The following is a 17964-nucleotide window of genomic DNA, read 5'->3' as shown; positions in this document are numbered from 1 at the left end:
AGCAATGAATTTTGTTCACTCAAATCTAGCTTTTCTTCGCTCAAAATAAATTTCTCCTCAAAATGCAACACTTGCACCTGCAAATTTTTTTTACGTGCGCTCAAATCTTTTTCCGTGTGCTCAGAACAGTGGCACAAAAATAACGCCATAAACATCCTCTTGTATACATTAAGAATCAAACCAGCAATTCAGGCCATAAACTAAGTGGAAAAGTGTTTCCTGAGGTCATAAATCAAGCAAGTCCTCGGTTGTTCGCTTGTACAATTGTATAGATCGAGGACGACTGAAGAGGTCAGGAGGGAGGTGCGTTGGAGATCCTGAAACTGATTAAATTGTGAGGCCATAAAAGTACCATCAGACTTTGATCCACCGTGCAGTACCATCTGGAAAGAATCTGATTGGTGGACAGTTTCCCTTTTCAGCATGACAATGACGCCAAACACTGGTAGTTCAGTAAAAGCACACCTGGATAGAAAGGCACACAGTGGAACACTTTCAGTCATGGGTCGGCCTCCCCAGAGCCCGGACCTCAACATTATTGAAGCAGTGTGGGGATCATCTTGACAACTTTCAATGTCCTTCACGAAACCTAGAGAACTATACCTGAAGACTACTTAAAGAAATGATAAGAAAGCTGCCTAAGAGAGCGTGTGTTGAAGAACAAAGGTGGGCTCACCAAATATTGACTATTAAGCTTATTAGAATTGTATAAACTCTGTCTTTGCCTCATATACTGTAATTCTGTGTTTACATATGTTTGAATAAACTCCAACTATTTCCCGTTTTGATAGCAAACAATAGAGAAATAAGGAGTGGCACAAGATTTATGCACAGTACTCTATGCAGTGGATTCTTTTCAATGTCCGTGTGACTACTTTTGATCTGTCACGGAGGAAACACTCACCTTTCTTTTGCCCTTTCAGCAGAAAGACATAAGATTGTTTTTGTGCAATAGAATGAAAATAAACTACATTTATATAACACGTTTGTTCCATAAAATGTGTTTTAGAAAAAGATTAAAAGATTCAATAAAAAAAACAAACTGAAAATGGAAATCATTAAAACAAAACATTATAGATGAAAGCTAAAAAAAACCAAAGACAAGAAGAGAATAAAGCATTCATGAAATCCTTTGAATAACAGAAAAGATTTAAAGGGCACTGGTGATGTTAGCACTGATCCCAGTTGGCTGACTGTCCCACAGATTTGGAGCTGTAATGGCAAATGCCTCGTCACTGTTTACTAACCTAGCTGCCGGAGCAGGCCGCCTGCTGGTGGTACCTATGGGAGTGATAACAACTGATAACGAGCATTCAGTGGGCTGATGCTGAAGTTATGGGTGAGAGAAGGAGCAGGTGGAAAGAGGAAGAAATGTGGCGTGGAGAGGAGAGATTTGGATCGAGAATGGAAAGAAGAGAAAGGACTGAAGGTGAGGTGAGGTGAGGTGAGCAGGAGGACAGAGAGAGAAAGCAAGGAGTTGAAACAAAAAGTGGAAAGAAGAAGAAATGATGAGAGAGTAGAAAACAGTGAAAAAGAAATAAGACAAATAAGGAGACAAGGGTCAAAGAACAGAAGCATAAAGGAGGCAAGATGGGGAGAAAGGGGGATGAGAAAAAATAGAGAATAAACAAGGACTGATGGTAGTGAGGATAGGAGTGGAAATGGTGAGAGTGAGGAAGAGTAATAGGAAAGGAAAAACTAGGGAAGGAAATGAGAAAAGCAGGGAATGGGAAAGGTAAACAAAGGAGATAGAAAAGTTAAAGTAAAGAGGGAAGAAAACAAGAACTGAACATGAGAATAAAGGAGGAATGGAGAAAAACAGAAGGATATCGGAGAGAAGGAAACAAAAATAGATGAGCGAGAACAAGGAGCAAAGAATAGATAAGGTGAGGTGAAAGACGAGGACAGTCAATGAGACGGGAGAGGATGCAAACGAGGAGAGGAGAAGAAACAAGCAAAGAAAAGAAAGAGAGAAGATCAAATAAAAGGTACAAGCGTGCAAGACGAAGGGGACGAGGACAAGTGGGTGAAGCCAAAGCAGAGATATGAAAAACCAAGCTTGGATAACAGGAAACAGCAGAAAGGTGGAGAAGGGGAGGACTAATGAATTACTGGATACTAGAGATTGCATCAAATGTTGCTTGGCGAGAATTTCGAGGGAGAAGACGAGGAGGTTTGTTCCTCCTCACTTCGGTTGAAAGTTCACCGCCTCTCGTTTCTCCCTCCTCCCGCTCATTGTTCATTCCCCTCCTAAACACGTTCCTCCCCCCCTCGTTTCATAACTGCGGTGCAATATCACGCTTGGTTGCTTCATTCATCGTGGATTCAATCCCACCCCCCAACCTCCCTCACCCCGCCTCTCTTCATTTACACAATCTCCGAAGTTTCTCGCCCTCTCTGTCTCTCTCTGCGCCGAGCGAGCGCGCACACAAACATTGAAACCATCGCTCACACGCAGCCTGTACACCGATTGATACAGCGATCACTCACACACGCCGGTGACAACACACAGTCCTGCTGCGATGAGAATAAATGCTGGAGTCTTAAATATTTTATGCAGCACAAATATAACACCCCGCAGACAAAACCTCTCTCTCTCTCGCTCTTTTTTGCTCTTTCATTCTCATGATGTAGTGTCGGCCGCTACCAATTTCATCAAAAATTCAATAACCTCCCCTGTAACTGGGACTGTCACACAAACAGAGGGGAAAAAAAGACTGAGAGACCGAGACAGACCGAGCAGGGAAGGGAAATAAAATAAGGAGGTAAACAGAAGAATGAAGTGACACAGGGAGATGATAAGAGTCGGTGGAAGGAGGGGAGAAAAGAGGGAGGGTGGGGAAAAAAATCAATGCAGATGGAAACGGAGAGGAAACCTGGGGTGGTAATAAGTGAAGATTACAGAAGTGAAACTTCTGGAGTTGTTTTTAGGTCTGAACCCAAAGTTTGGAACCAAAGCCGAGTGAAGCAGGTTTGGTTCGCTGTTTATCTGCAGTGACATGCACACATCACACCTACATCCAGGCGCTGCTTCCGGGTTCAAGATTAACAGTCGTGGGTCATATTTGAGGAGAAAGCAGAGAAGCGAGGTGAAGTACAGAGGCTTTTTTGGGTTTTTTGAACCATATTTTTTGCAGGTCTCTTTCTGCCTTTACGACGAGTGTTCAGCAGAAGCACAGGTGGTCCGCTTTAATCATGGACAAACTGAGCATTTATTGAACGCACACGCCATTGCAGGCAGACCCTCGGGGGCTTTTTACTACAGTGACATTTGTGCTTAAAAGGTCACAAGACAAATGCAAGAGCTCAGTTTGCGGGCGTGAGCTGCACGGACGCAACCTGAGGTGAATGAACTTTGTAAAGTGAGAATAATTTTTGAAAGCCAAGCCTTAACCACATCACCGGCACGTCAGAACACAGCTTTGTGAAGGTGTAGATGGGTGAGATGTAGCTGGACAAACCTCCCAGGGAGCCCGAGGCAGGGAACAGCTGTGCACCTGATAACCTCGATTTTACACAGCAATTTCATCATTTTAGAAATTCGCTCTGGTCTGGCCTGTGGATGCTAAAACATTTTAGGTAGTAGCTTTAGGGTAAACAGAACAAGCCTCAGGCTGTCACAAGCCTAGATTAATGGGAAGGTTGCATCGGGAAGGGGTCTGGTACAAAGTCAGTCAATTATCCAAGAAAAGGATTGACCTGTAGATGTTCATTGAACCAGTTCTCTAGGACTGAAGTGTTATCTTTCTCTGTTCATGTTTTTATTCAGAGCCAAGATGGAAATGTGGTTGTGTATTTTGTAATTAAGCAAACAGATTTTGAACAAATGTTTAATTACCCAAAAATGAAATGTGTGAAGACATCATTTTCAGGGTCATTGGAGTGACGGCGGGTCAGTAATCTACCCTTAGGAAGGACACATCGCCGTATTGTCTCAGTGCAGGAAAAAAACTGCATCACTGTGTATTTGATGCTCATCTTTCTCCTGCTGCAGCATGTAATGTGTTGCCATCTGGATGCAGGTTCTGTGCCAACAAATGCCGACTCAGTTTAACTCGGCACTGATATTACTAACTCTGATCTGTGGCCATTTTCTGATAACAATTGCAGATTTGTGCATTTAAATGTTAAACTCATATGCAGGTAAAGTTTTAGTCTCCACTCACTGCAGCTTTAGCGATGTGAGAGCAGTTTTGCTTAGCCCAGTCATAATGAACTTACATCTGTCAGCTTATAACATTTGCTTCTACCCAAAAAGACATTTCCTGTGGGTGGTTTAAATCTCATATCAATCATGCTGACAACATTAGCTGAGTGTTCAGTTTGGATTTGAATTTCTATTAAATTGCAAATCAGTCTAAATTTGTTTTGCTTGTCAGCTGCATTTGAAAACACACATAACTGGGAGACGAGTGGTTTAAGCTGAGCGAGTGTCTAAATAATGTGCAAATTAAAGCTTGGAGTTAGAGACAGGTTTATATAGATAAAAGCTATTTATGCGTTGTCTCTCTGGTTTGTTGCATTATCCTTTTTGTTTAAAAGCAGTTTGTTGTTGTGATCTTTTGAAGAACCTTATGAAGTTTCCTCTCTCTCTGTCCTCAGGTTATTTGAGACTCTCCAGTCTCTCTTCTGGTCCATATTTGGGCTGTTAAATCTGTACGTCACCAACGTGAAGGCTCGCCACGAGTTTACGGAGTTTGTCGGGGCAACCATGTTCGGGACGTACAACGTTATCTCACTGGTGGTTCTGCTCAACATGCTGATCGCCATGATGAACAACTCCTACCAACTCATTGCTGTGAGTGAAAGCACGACTGTGCTGAAAGGATTAGTGAGTGAGGGGAAGCTTGTTTGGTGTCATTTGTCCAGTGAACACTCTTGATCTCAGTTTCTATACCGTGAGAAGTTTGTTTGTTTAGGGTTAGTGTGCTTCCTGTTTTAATCAGGATGTGACCGTCACTGCATGTTAAATTACAAAACACTATAAAAAGGGCCACAAGTTTTCTCCATAATCTGAAAGATCAATGATAATTATGAAATTCATCAAATTATTTTATAAGAAGTTAAGGTTTCATGCTAATTTCATGCTATGGTGTGAACTGCTCCCTGCAAAGAGAATTTGATATGTTAAATATTGAAGTCAAATATTTAAGTTGTCTGGCTTCAGTGGACGTTATCGACCATTAATGAAGAGGAATTCAGAGATTTCAGATGTCTGTCCTTGTCTCTTGAGCTTGTAAATTCAGGTGCCTCCTTCTCCTGCTGCAGGACCATGCTGACATTGAGTGGAAGTTTGCACGCACCAAGCTGTGGATGAGTTACTTTGACGAGGGCGGCACGCTGCCGCCTCCGTTCAACATCATTCCAAGCCCCAAGTCCTTCTGGTACCTGCTCATGTGGCTCCACAACAAGCTGTGCAGGACAGGGCAGCCGCCCGGGGAGGAGACGCACAAATGTGAAAACCTGCGGGAGTTCACGGTAAGTGGAGGCAGAATAAGGTAGAGGCTCACAGTATACGCACATCTGGATTCTGTTTGCAACATTCTTGTTGAGCTTAACCATAATGGTTCCCTCTTAAATTATTATTTTATCACTGAAAGCTTCAACAATCTGTTCAGATGTTTGCACAGCATCTTTCTAATTTGCTTTTTCTGAGTTCAACTCTCGGGCAGGGTTTCACAACCTTGTGGTGGTGCAAGCTTTCAATTGTAAATTGAAAAGGACATTATAAAAGACGGACAAAACAAGAGCCCAAAAAACCTACACAGTCTGCTCTCTAGACACAATTTCAAAACCAAAAATGTGATGTATTTATAGAAATATATAGAGAGAAATATTACACATTGTTTAATTAAATTCAACCTGGAAGTTGTTTCATAATCTTGCTGACGATGTCGAGGACAAGCGGTAGTTATAGATTATAACTCTGACACTGGGTGAGAGACACCCACCCTGGACACGTCGCTCTCTGCATTACGTTTTGTTGAGGATATGATCGGGAAGATGGAAATTATAACTATTTCCCTGTTTTCTTGCAAAAGTGAAGTACAAAGTATTTGATGGGAAGGATGGGATGTTTGTACTGAGGCACGTGTATTGTTTTATTTCCTTTATTCTTTGTGTCATCCTTGTTGCCTTCTGCACTCCAGTCCCAGACAGGAATGTGGTTTAGTCTGTTTGTATTTTGAAAGATGAAGATGAATTTTGAAACTGACTGATGGTGACAGAACGAGATGCAGCTGCAAGGATCAAAACTCTGAACACTGCAGTTATGGGACACTCAGAACAGCAGCTGCAGACGAAACTTTTAAAGTTCACAACGTTGAGAATAAACTGGAGTCACTGCTAATGTGTGAACTAATATGCTATGTGTGCGCAAAGCCTACAAACTGTCCTGGGCTGAAGACTGAAGAATTTACAGGCCATAAATGGAAACTTGTCTTAGCTGGAGCTTTGAACTCTTCCCTCATAAAGACTACATTCGATGATCTTCTCTATACCCTTAATGACAAGTTTTGACACCTCAGTGTATGTCAGTAAAGTCGTGGTTTGATGACCATTGGAATCATTCCTGGGTTTTTCTACAGGTAGCTGTAGAGGCAGAGACCACTCTCACTGGAAATCTGTCTGAAATGTGACAGAAACCACTGAGTTCAGAAAAGAGAAACAACGGTTTCAGGGGCAAAGACCTGAAGAATGACTGTGGTAAACTTCAACAGACTGCTATGGAGTGAATCTTGGGCTTTTCTGTGTGGAGTTTGCACGTTCTACCTGTCCGTGTGTGTATTCCCTTCTTTCTGACATCCAAAGACGTGTCTGATAGATTGACCGATGACTCTAAATTGGCCATATGTGTGAATGTGAGAGTGGATGGCTGAATGACTGGTGGACCTCATCTCTTGCCCTGTGATGGGTGGGATACACCTCCGTGACTCTGAAAATGAAAAGATGGATCTTCTTTAGCTTGTAAATCAGAATGAAAAGGTTAAAAGCCAAACTGTACTACAAAGGTCTTTGATGCAACTAAAATCTTCAGAAAGGCTCCTTAGGGGACTTTTATGCTGCTGTCACACTAAGGAAGACAGAGGTTTGAGAAATTATTGCAACCTTGTCCAATAAACTTGTGATTGTTCCCTTTGAAATTACTTGTGTTCAGGAGCAAAACAGCATTGATTTCAACTCTCTGTCTGTTAGAGTTGAAATGGGAACTTGCAGATCTGTCGCCAACTGCATGCATAGGCCATCTTACATCTGCCTCTTACGTCCGAGACAGAAATTTGTCCACAAATAGTGACGTAGTTGCTGCAGGACAGTTATTTACCTGCAAAATGACACTGGTGCTTGATTTATATAGGAATATAACCAGATTGAAAACAGCTGAATCATCTTCACTATTGCAAAAAGGCACACTGTGTGTACGTTTTGCTAACCTGCACAGACTGACTCCCATTGATTGCTATGTGTTGACAATCTGTCTGCGCCAGACTGACTTTGCCAGTCTGTCTGAGAGTAAATGCAGTCAGCCCGAGTTGGACAGCGCCGTGTCTTCATGTGTAATCGCCTTATAATTGAAAATGCTTGATCAATCAACTATTTAGTCAACTAATCGGCCTCTAAAAGCACATTCAGTGCAATCACTGCATGGCTGGGTATCACCGATTCACAAGGTCCTGAATCGATTTGATCCACGATTCGATTCGATTCGAATCTGGGAAATTTTGCCTCAGAAAGTCAGAAATAATATAATTCAGATCAGTACATTTACATATTTTTGTATCTATAAAAAGGAAGCTGACACTTTTGCAGACTTTATCAAAGGTGTGAGCATCACAGCAGAGGCCTTTGTGTCAAAGTAGCTGAAGATAAAACAGAAAAACATGAAGGTGATTTTCCTGGCCTGGGATTTTATAAAAATATTCTGCAGTAGATCAGAAACGAAAGAAAACCATTAATCAGCTTATGAACATTACCTCTGAAGTTACAGCGGTTTTATTAGAGACACGGCTAACAGGCATTTTGTATTTTAAAAAATTTACATTTGTTCAGAAGCCTGTTGAACAGCAGAAATTAGGTTTTCTTTTCGGAAGTAAGTAAAAAAAACATCGGCCGACAGCACTGTAAACAACAGTAGACTTGTGCGTAACAAGCAAGCGAATAATGAAGAAAACAGATTTCGGGGATAGACGGGAAACTGTTCTTGAAGTACACAGAGAGAGAGAGAGAGAGAGAGAGCTGTGCATGAAGTGTGATTTTTATCGTGGTGGAAACAAAACAGCAAAAGTCAGAGAATTCATGATGATGTTTATGTGAAGCGCAGTTTGGCTCTTCTTTTGCTGCTGGTTCGGTCAATATTGTTTGGAGAGAGATCAAACTAACAGCTTTAGAATCAGCCCAAAAAGGGCGTAAACACAAAGCATGGACCCGCCAAAACATCAGAATCAGCGAGCTGTCGGCTTTCAGCCCCGACTGTGTCCGTGCCGTCGGGTGAGAAAGTCACATCTCACTGATTCTGATCCGCGGGTCGGGGCTTTGTGTTTACGTCTTTGTGAAGAAGCCGTGTTCCTGCTCGCATTTACTGTTTTAAATGTTTGGTGGTTCTTGAAATTTTGTGAGGTTTCACCTGAGATTCTGGAATTTTGGGCAAAATAAATTTATATTAAAAAATCGATTCAGGATTTTAATGAATCGATATCACGTTATCCAAGCCAGAATCGATTTTAATCGATGAATCGATTATTAAAACCCACCCCTAGTGACAACCAATTTTTACCTAGTAGCGATCAGGTCACTAACCTATTTTTAGGTTCTCTAGTGGGGTGTCAAACATAGGAATTTCCCACTATAAATACAGGACAGTCTGGGCAGTAAGCTACCAGGAATTTTTATTTTGCACATTTGCCATTTAGAAATCAGGGACTTATTCTTGAGATTGCACTTGTTTTTCTTATATTAGGATATGTCAGGGATTAATTAGCTTCACTGGTCCGGCCCACGGTGTAAAATTAGTTTGACATCCCAGCTCGAATGTGACTGAATCACAGAAGAAACAAAACTAATTTAAATAATAATAATAATGATAATAACAGTCCATTTCCATTAGCTGAGAAAAGCTGAACAGCTGCTTGTGACGAGTTTATGCCTCATGTATTTAAAAAGCTCTCATTAAAATAATGTATTTGGGTTTGTTTTGGTTTTTTTTAGCCAAAATTGATTTGACAGTAGTCCCAATATAAAAGCCACAATATTTACAACAGTATTTCTTTTTTAAACTTTGACATACTGTATTTGTCTTCTGCTGACTCTGAATTTTGGGGGTTTATTACACAGAAAACTGTGATCAGCCTACATACACTAGAGTAACAGAGATTTGTGAAACCTGACAGAAATCCAGGCTTTTTCTTCTTATTACTGAACATTTCGGGTTGATGGTTTGGTTTGCTGTGAAGTACCGACTGAAATAGAAGCAGCATAAAGCAGCAGAGTTAGTACAATAAGTGAGTGGGGAGGCGGAGGAAGGACTTGTCAGCTGATGTTCTTTTTGTGATTAATAAAATCATGCAGATCCAAATGATCTGCAGTGAATGTGGCTTTTTTGACCTCTGAGCAGTCGCCCACCTGATCAAAGCAGAAGGACTCGGTCTGCTCGCAGTGAGAGTGGATTAAAGAGGCAAAGAAAGAGCCGAACACAGAAAAAGCCTAACAAATACAATCGCACCGCACGTGGACGAACATCAGCTGCGTTTCTATAATCACAGAAGGAACATCGGCAGATAAACACATTTAACAGCCCAGTCAGCTGGAGAGAGCCGGCGAGCACGCGGCGCAGAGCGATAATTCTCACACACACACACACACACACACACACACACACACACACACACACACACACACACACACACACACACTGCAGCTGGCATGTTCACCTCAACTGAAGTCAGCTGAGTTATATAAGCCAACCAGCCCACATAGGTTCACAGAGACACACACAGCACTGCAGAGATCTGATCGAGGGAGAGAGCCTGTGTGTGTGTGTGTGTGTGTGTGTGTGTGTGTGTGTGTGTGTATTAAGAGTAAACACAAAGACAGCGTGAGATATGAAGAATAATGATTGCTCTGAAGAAAGGGACGGGGTTGAGTGAAGTTTTTTTATGTGTCGGGGTTTTTTGCATTAGCACCAAGCAGTGAGAGAAAGAGAGGGAGACAGTTTCGAAGGGGGTCGAGTTAGACGAGTGTAAAACATGACGAAGATGAAGTGGAGACGGAGAGGTGAAACGGCCGTGATTGGGCCGAGATGAAAACAAAATGAAAAAATGCGAGATATGAAACAGGAGAGAGATGATGGATGTTTGTGTGACAGATGCAGAAATGAAGGGAGAGAATGCTGATAAGGACGACGAGTCGTTAGTCGTCTCGACGCCAATGAAACATCGAGTTACGGCTGACGTGCATCTGCGGCTGACAAATATCCGGCCAAATATTTGTCTGTTTTCTGATATTGTTGAGATTTTAAAAGGAACAAATTGGTTTGAATGAGCTCTCTGTTTCTCATGTGTGATAAAGTTGATGTGTGAGGTTAAAAAAATGATACTTTGCCCCATAAAGCCTTTACATTACCATGTAAAATGAACTTGTGGATCTCACCACAGCTCCTCCATGTTCAAAATCCTCCCAACCTATGACCAGTTGAGTTATGTTTCTGAACACAGTTTTTCAGCTTTGACGTGTCCCTGAACACCACGCTCTCGTATGTCAGATACTGATTTGTGTGCATTTACGTGAAATCAGTGTTTTCCACTTTTAAAAAGGAGAAAAAGTCTACATTTGGATGTGAAACACTTTACTTTTTTTTTTATTTAAAATGATTTAAGCATTAAAACTACATGTTTTGGAAAGTCGTAGTTTGGGTTAAACTGTTTGGTGCTGCATCACATTGAGATCTGGTGACTGTGGAGGCCATTTGAATTCAGTGAACTCATTGTCATGTTCAAGAAACCAGATTTGTGGTTTCGGTTTGAGCTTTGGGACACGGTGCATTATCCTGCTGGTAACTGCCGTCAGAGGCCTGGTACACTGTGGTCATAAAGGGATGGAAATGATCAGCAACAATACAACTCATGCAAACTGTGGCATTTAACCCTCTAAAGGCTAACCTGTTGCTGGCGTCAGAGAGGTTTTTGCAACATTTTTTTAAACATCCGAAACTCCCAGAACTCCTGAACCATTTGCACAATTAAAATAATTCCAATGCTTCCTGAAAGCAGCAACTCTGCACTTTTCAATGATATTAGGGTGAATACAGTAATCCCAGTCATGGCGTCACAGCAGCCCCAAGAAGACAAAGGTTTGTTGACAGATGAGACAGACTTTGGGTTCTTTGTACCATTATTTTTACTGTGTCCTGTGTTATTTGCCGAGATTTGGAAGGTGGCACCTTGCATGGGTTTACCGTGACTCTCATATCACTGAAAAGCACAGACTTGCTGCTTTCAGGAACTGCTGGAATTTTTCAATTGGTTCAGGAGTCACAGTAGTTTGTGCTCACAACGGTTTTAATTGGTTAAACAAAGCTCTAACGGACCTAAAGCGTGCCAAGAAAATATTCCCGATGCTATCACAGTATCAGCCGCCTGAACCATGATGGATCCACTGCTTTCATGTTGTTTAAACCAACTTCTGACGCTACAATCTCAGCGTTTCAGCAGAAATCAAGACTCACCAGACAGGAAGCTATTATCCAGTCTTCTGTCCAGTTTCACTGAGGTGGTAAAAATAACAGTAATAGACTAAGTTTCCTGTTTTTAGTTGACAGGAGTGGCGTCCGGTCTTCTGCTGCTATAGCTCATCTGGTTCAAGGTCTGACATGCTATGCATTCAGAGATGCTTTTCTGCATACCTTGGTTGTAGCGAGTGGTTGTTTGAGTTTCTGTTATGCTCCTATCAGCTCAAAGCAGTCTGGCCGTTCTGCTCTGTTTTCCCAGAGAACTGCTGCTCACTGGATACTTTCTCATTAAACTCTAAAGATGGTTGTGTGGGAAAATCCAAGCAGAGAATTAATTAATTAACCTCCTTTCCTCCTCAATGTGATGACCATGCTGTTTTGCATTGAACAGTTGTACCCAAAAAAGGGCCACCGAGTGCACGTGCTGCAGATAACGAATATATTTCCATTTGAAATGCATTCTTTTCAAACTCATCTGAATCACAAACACAGATTGTTTTTATGACTATTTCATGTTTTGCTGTGAGACCGAGCAGGCAAACGTGGAGACCCAGAGGCAGGAAGAACAGCAGCGCAGACATATGTGACAGTAGATATTACATGAAGTCACACAGCAGGAAAGTGAGGAGCTGTCGTGGTGGAGGTGGGAGGTGTTTTGCCAACTGCAGATTTATTGTTTTTTATTAATATTATTTAATTTGTTGTGATCAGATAACTGTTTAGATCCTGCATTTAAAATCCTTAGCTACAAAAACATCAGCACAGAATACACATAAAGTAAAATGACTCATAATAAAAAGGAAAAATTCGATCATATATTTTATTGTGCTTCCTGAGCTTTTTTCGATTTATCTATTATTCTATATGTGATATCGTATTGCGAAATCTGCACGTATTCATGTCTGTTTGTCCTCTTGAGTTCAGCAAAGTCTGCAGCAGAGTGACAAGTCCTGTGTCTTAGGTTTGGTTTGCTGTAGCCCGCTAAAAATAACCTTCATGCTCCCAGCATGCTCGCCTCGATTTAATTTATCATTGGATAAGGTGAGAAAAGCCTTTTATAGAGGAGAGATTCACATTTCTGCTCGTTTCTGCCACTGTAATGATTGTGATTCTGGATGACAGCACTGAAATGTGAATGAAGGGCATAACTTGGCCCTTTAAACTGTTACATATATAATCGTTTTGAGTGGAGAAAAAATGATTAAGTGAAATTCATTATTCGGCACCTCTCAAGTATGAAGGATTGTAAAAGCTTAATTTTCTTATGAAATTCCCAAAATCAATTTGTTACCTGGCTGCTTTTGGTTCAGTTTGGCACTAGAAGACAGATACTCTCTATAAAAATGTCAGATTTATCATCCTGATGATGATCTCTATAAACCGATATGAATATGCATATCTGTGGTTTCTGTTTGTGGTCTCATTTCTGTGGCACAATCGCATTTGAACAGGCTCGACTAGCTCAAAGGTAAACAGTCTATGTGGAGAGCAAAGAGGGGACACATTAACAAATTCCCGGGCTCAGTTCACCAGCTGTCATCCTTTGATTCAGCAAAGTTTTTTTTCTTTCAGTTTACCTGTATTTGAAACAGTGACAGGCAGAAACGTTTGCCCACCCGCTCCAAATTGGGTTTTGTTGTCAGAAGCTAAGTCGAAATATTGTAGCCAGAGCTTCCCCAAACTGCTTTGACAACCCAAAAAATTGGATGTGAAACTTCTAAGAAGGGTAATCTGGTTAAAGGGTACACTCTAAACAAAACCTTGCAAGTGTTTTTTTTTTTATTTTTTATGAAAAATAAGAAAATGAGAGGGAGAAAAGAGGAAAGTTGGTGAATAAAAAGGTGCAGAGGATTAGTGAGGAGGAAGTGAGGGCAGCTTTGAAGAGGTTGAAGAGTGGTTGGTAAAAGGACTGGGTCTTATATAGTGCCTCTCTACTCTACCTGGGCACTCAAAGCGTTGTGTACAACTTTCTATGCTTCATGACAATCCTGTGGAGGTATGGAGTCAATTAGAGAGGGCAGTGACCAGACTGTTTAACACAATCTACCAAATCACAGAGAAGATTCATGGGTGTAGTGAAGGAGGACATGCAAAGGGTTAAGTGACAGAGGATGCTAGGGAATAGGGTAAGATAAAGGCAGATGAAAGTGTCATTGTTGCCTCCTTATGTAGGCTTTGTTGGTCTTTGGTGGAGAGAGGCCGTTCCCTGCGCTCATAAGTGAGGGTACAGTTTAGTTGTAAGGGAGTGCACATTTTTGGAGATACAGGAGTAAAAGAACTTTTTGCTAAATGTGGAAAACCATGTATTAACACAACGTTTCTTCTCTTTGCAGGAGCGTCATGCCGACAGTCTGAGGCAGAATCAGCACTACCAGGTGTGTAGTTCCTGCACAGTCTTCATCTTTACTGACATACAGTAGGAGTGTCCTTACTACTTTTCCCCACACTGCTTTGCCAGCAAACTCAGCGCCTTCAGGTTTATAGTCACTGAGTTATATGTAAAGTCCCCACTTTGTATTACTACTCGGTCTCGCTTCCATTTGTTTGACTCTTGTCCAAAGATGGCCACATGTGGCTTCAGAAAGCCAGTAGTTCCATCTGGCTGCAATAATGCAAATGTTGAGGCTTCAACATTGAAAACCAGTGAATCTGTGATTCTAAAGTGTATGATTCAAGGGTGCTGTAGGGTTCAGTAAAGGCTCGCTGATAAGGCCAATGTAATCCAGATGCTCTGAAACATCTTCACTGTTTCTCTTGTACGTCAGGTAACTGATATCACCTGAGAATTTTTTAACCCCCTTGGCCTTAAAAATCACTAGAGAAAAGCTTGTGTGCTTTTCATCTCGTGAATAGCGAAAGGTCTGATTACTGTGAATCCAAGTGAATTTGTGTTTTGAGAGTTTTGCTCTACTTTGAGTTACAAAGACAGCGAGCGCCTTTTTCAGTAAACGAAACCGTGTATTGTTTTTGGCAGCTGTAACCCTCCGTTTGATGTCCAGCTTTAAGGGGATTTTTCAGTATTAGTAGAGCAAATCAACCAAAACTGAGCTCTTGTATTTTGACACCTCAGCACTGGCAGGGACTACAAACGCAGGAACGCCAGTACTTTGTATTTGGCAGTGCTGATTGTTACTTTGATATCTGTCCATGTTTTTTAAGGTTTGCTGCAGGAATCTGTCCTGCATTTTAACAAGAGTGTGTGGTGTGTCTTGGCAGAGGCGGAGAGTGACAGCATGCCAGACCGTCCTGTTTGGCAGGCACAGGTGTTGACTGTGGGAGGATGCAGTGTGTTAGTGTGTGCGCGCACTGTTGCAGTGTGTCAGGGTTTGAATTGCCACCCACTGAGCACCAAATGCTTGTGAAATTTGTCTTTGGTCTGTAAATCAATGAGGGTGACCCGCCTCATTGGCTGATTACTTAATGAGACAATAACATTTAAATTCCTACACAGGGTTGAATTGTGCTGCATTGCAATGTTCACACAGCTCAGACAGACACAGAGCACAACGATATAATATCTGAATGAATAAAGATTCAGTGGGTTTTCATTACATTAGAAATCAGTAAAAGTGTATCATGGAGATGGATTTAGCCAGTATAGTAAGTACTTAGTAAGTTTGTGAAGTTTCTCTTTGTAGGGATTATTTTTTCAGTAGGAGCACATCCTTGATTTGGAGGCGATTTGTTTGGAGGGATTTACAGAGAAGATAAATACAAGCTTAAACGTCCAAGAACTACAAGACACTCTCAAGGCTTTTTAAAAACCCCAATTTAGCATTTTAACTTAATTCTTCATGGCACAGATTCAACAAGCTGCTGGAAACTGTTGAGACAACGCCGGTCTCTGCGATTCTTTTGGTCCTGATAGAGATCACGCTGAGATGTTTCCATGTTTTACACAATCCTTTTATTACCCATTATTCTTACAGATGCATCTGGAGATCAGCACACTGCATCCTATGCTAAAGGCTGATCTAAAGAACTCCACACAACAGTTACAGTTATAACCTTTGGTCTCCTCCCCCCCACAATGGAAATACACTAGTACAGTGGCCAAGGGTGCTGACACCCTGACCCCCAAATCCTTTTAAGGTAGTGTGCGTTTGCCCTTTGTTTGCCCCTCACTTTCAGTAACTCTTGCTTCCTCCCCTAGGGGTGGGGGTTGATTGTCCTCCTGCCTTGCACCCCAGTTCTTTGTTGATTTTTGACAATCTCTACATGCCCTAAATTCATGTGATTGGTTGATTTGATATTAACAACAATGACCTGTGAACTGGCTGTAACCAATAAAAGAGCAGTTGAGAGTACAGAGAGGGTGGAGTGTGAAGCTATCAGCAGGTGTTAGCATAGACTGGACAGGTCCATCACAAAAACACAACCACATGCTAGCAATGAAATTATGGCAACTGTCTCCAACAGGAAGTGATCCGGAACCTGGTGAAGAGGTACGTGGCAGCAATGATACGCAGTGCCAAGACAGACGAGGGACTGACAGAGGAAAACTTTAAGGTGGGTGATCAGAATAAAGACAGAACACCTCTCACATGCTGTAAGTAATGAGTGTAAAATCCATCTTTCTTCAGGTTTGCAGCAAATCTGTAATTAAAAGCTTCACAGGCCAGTCTGCAGAAACAGAGCACAGCAACTGTTTATGTATGTTAGTGCTGTGATAATAGTGCAGGTTTCACTGATACCAGATGCAGAGCTGCTCTTCGTCTCTACTGAGATTTATCAAAAGATTTTTAATAACCACCTCCTGCCCCAAATCTACAGCTCTCATCAATACCAGCCATTAAGTCAATAACCCTTGAAGAGAGCTTCTTTGCCTTTCCAAAATATTCTGGGCCATAAATTATTCTGAGCTGCTTTTACCTCCTGAGTCTGTTTCTCATGAAGCCCTTGGAGCCCAGCCTGGGCTTTGAAGTGGAAAGTTCCTCTGGGTTTTTCAATGCAAAAACAACATCAGGTGCACATCATACTCAATCAATGTTCACACCCCGAGTGTGCTCGTGTACTTCTGTGTGTACTAATGTAGAAAACGGGAGTTGTAATTGTGCAGAAAGTGCGCGTTTGTGTGCTTAAAAACACGTAGCTAAGATCAGGTGCATGCTGAAGTCAGTTTTTACTCTCCCCAGTGAAGCATTTGGATCCCATATGGTGAGACAGACAAAAAGGATTTTTTTTTTTAGCAGAGTTATTTGGGTCTCGTGGCTCTCTGTTTTGCAGGAGAAAAATGCAGCAAGCAGCGAGTTACAGTAAACAGAGTGCATGTTTATGCAGGCATTTATGGTAATTTTCTGTATTAAAGCTACAGGCTAAATTCACGATGCACGTGATCTGAATGGGAATAAACGTCAGCCCTCCTCCCTGGTGGATGCTTCAGAGCTAAGCAACACAGTGAAAATCTTCCAATAGTTGTTTTACTTTCTTCTTGGGGGAAAAGGGAGAGGAAATTCCTTCCCTTCAATGCTTATCCATTTCTAGAAACCAACTGATTTAAGGAATATAATTCGTTTAATCTGTGATGAAATGATTAAAAGGCTAATCTTTGGAGATGTAGAATCCCATTTTCTAAAAATGTCCTAAAGGTCTCAATTTAAAAAGAACAAAGCAACATTACATAATATACACACTAAATAAACAGCTACAAATAATTGCTTGGCCCCGCCCATCCACAGCCTCTAGCCATTATGTAAGAAAACTGGGTACGAAGACCCACATCATACGGAGATGAAGAGAAATTCAAAGCAATTCGAATGCAGATTGTTTGTAACACAAATAAGCAAAAGATTTGGAGTATAAACAAATGGAAACTGTTAACAGTTGTTTTAAAGTAAAGATGGCCTAAAGCAAAAAAATACAAACAAACAACATGATGGAACTCTCAGTCAGAAGAAACTGATCTAATTTGTCTCTGTTCCATGAAAATACACAGAAATATAGATATCGCATAATGTCTGGGTTGCTATACAGATTTAGATTGTACTGTAAACCAATTTTAGAAGAAATGACAGTTCAAATAAACACGAGGGTATGTCCTAGGGCTCTCAAGGTCCTTTGGAAATTGGAAGTGTGGAGAATAAATCATGATTTCATGGTCTCATGTTACTGAGTACCTTGTAGGAAGTGGAAGAACCAGGGTTTTAAGGGTTTGACCCATTGAAGACCGTGAAGAACAACGTTTCCACTTCTTTCTTCTTTCTTTCTTTACTCAGAGAAAGTTAGAATAGAATAGAATAGAATAG

At 41.3% G+C, this 17964-nt stretch overlaps 1 protein-coding gene across 1 annotated transcript in view; it reads left to right on the top strand.

Moving 5' to 3' along the window:
- trpc5a (transient receptor potential cation channel, subfamily C, member 5a) overlaps positions 1-17964 on the top strand; it is a 193947-nt gene that overhangs the window by 170269 nt on the left and 5714 nt on the right. The window contains exons 14-17 of the mRNA XM_040007056.1: positions 4603-4798; positions 5269-5478; positions 14053-14094; positions 16139-16228. Coding sequence (XP_039862990.1) covers positions 4603-4798; positions 5269-5478; positions 14053-14094; positions 16139-16228 — 538 coding nt within the window. The remainder of the gene's footprint in view (positions 1-4602; positions 4799-5268; positions 5479-14052; positions 14095-16138; positions 16229-17964) is intronic.

The sequence above is a fragment of the Simochromis diagramma genome, unplaced genomic scaffold, assembly GCF_900408965.1.
Source record: "Simochromis diagramma unplaced genomic scaffold, fSimDia1.1 OVJJ01000531.1, whole genome shotgun sequence".
Classification (NCBI taxonomy): Eukaryota; Metazoa; Chordata; class Actinopteri; order Cichliformes; family Cichlidae; genus Simochromis; species Simochromis diagramma.
The sequence above is the reverse complement of the archived record's forward strand: the minus strand, read 5'-3'. Positions and strand labels throughout refer to the sequence as shown.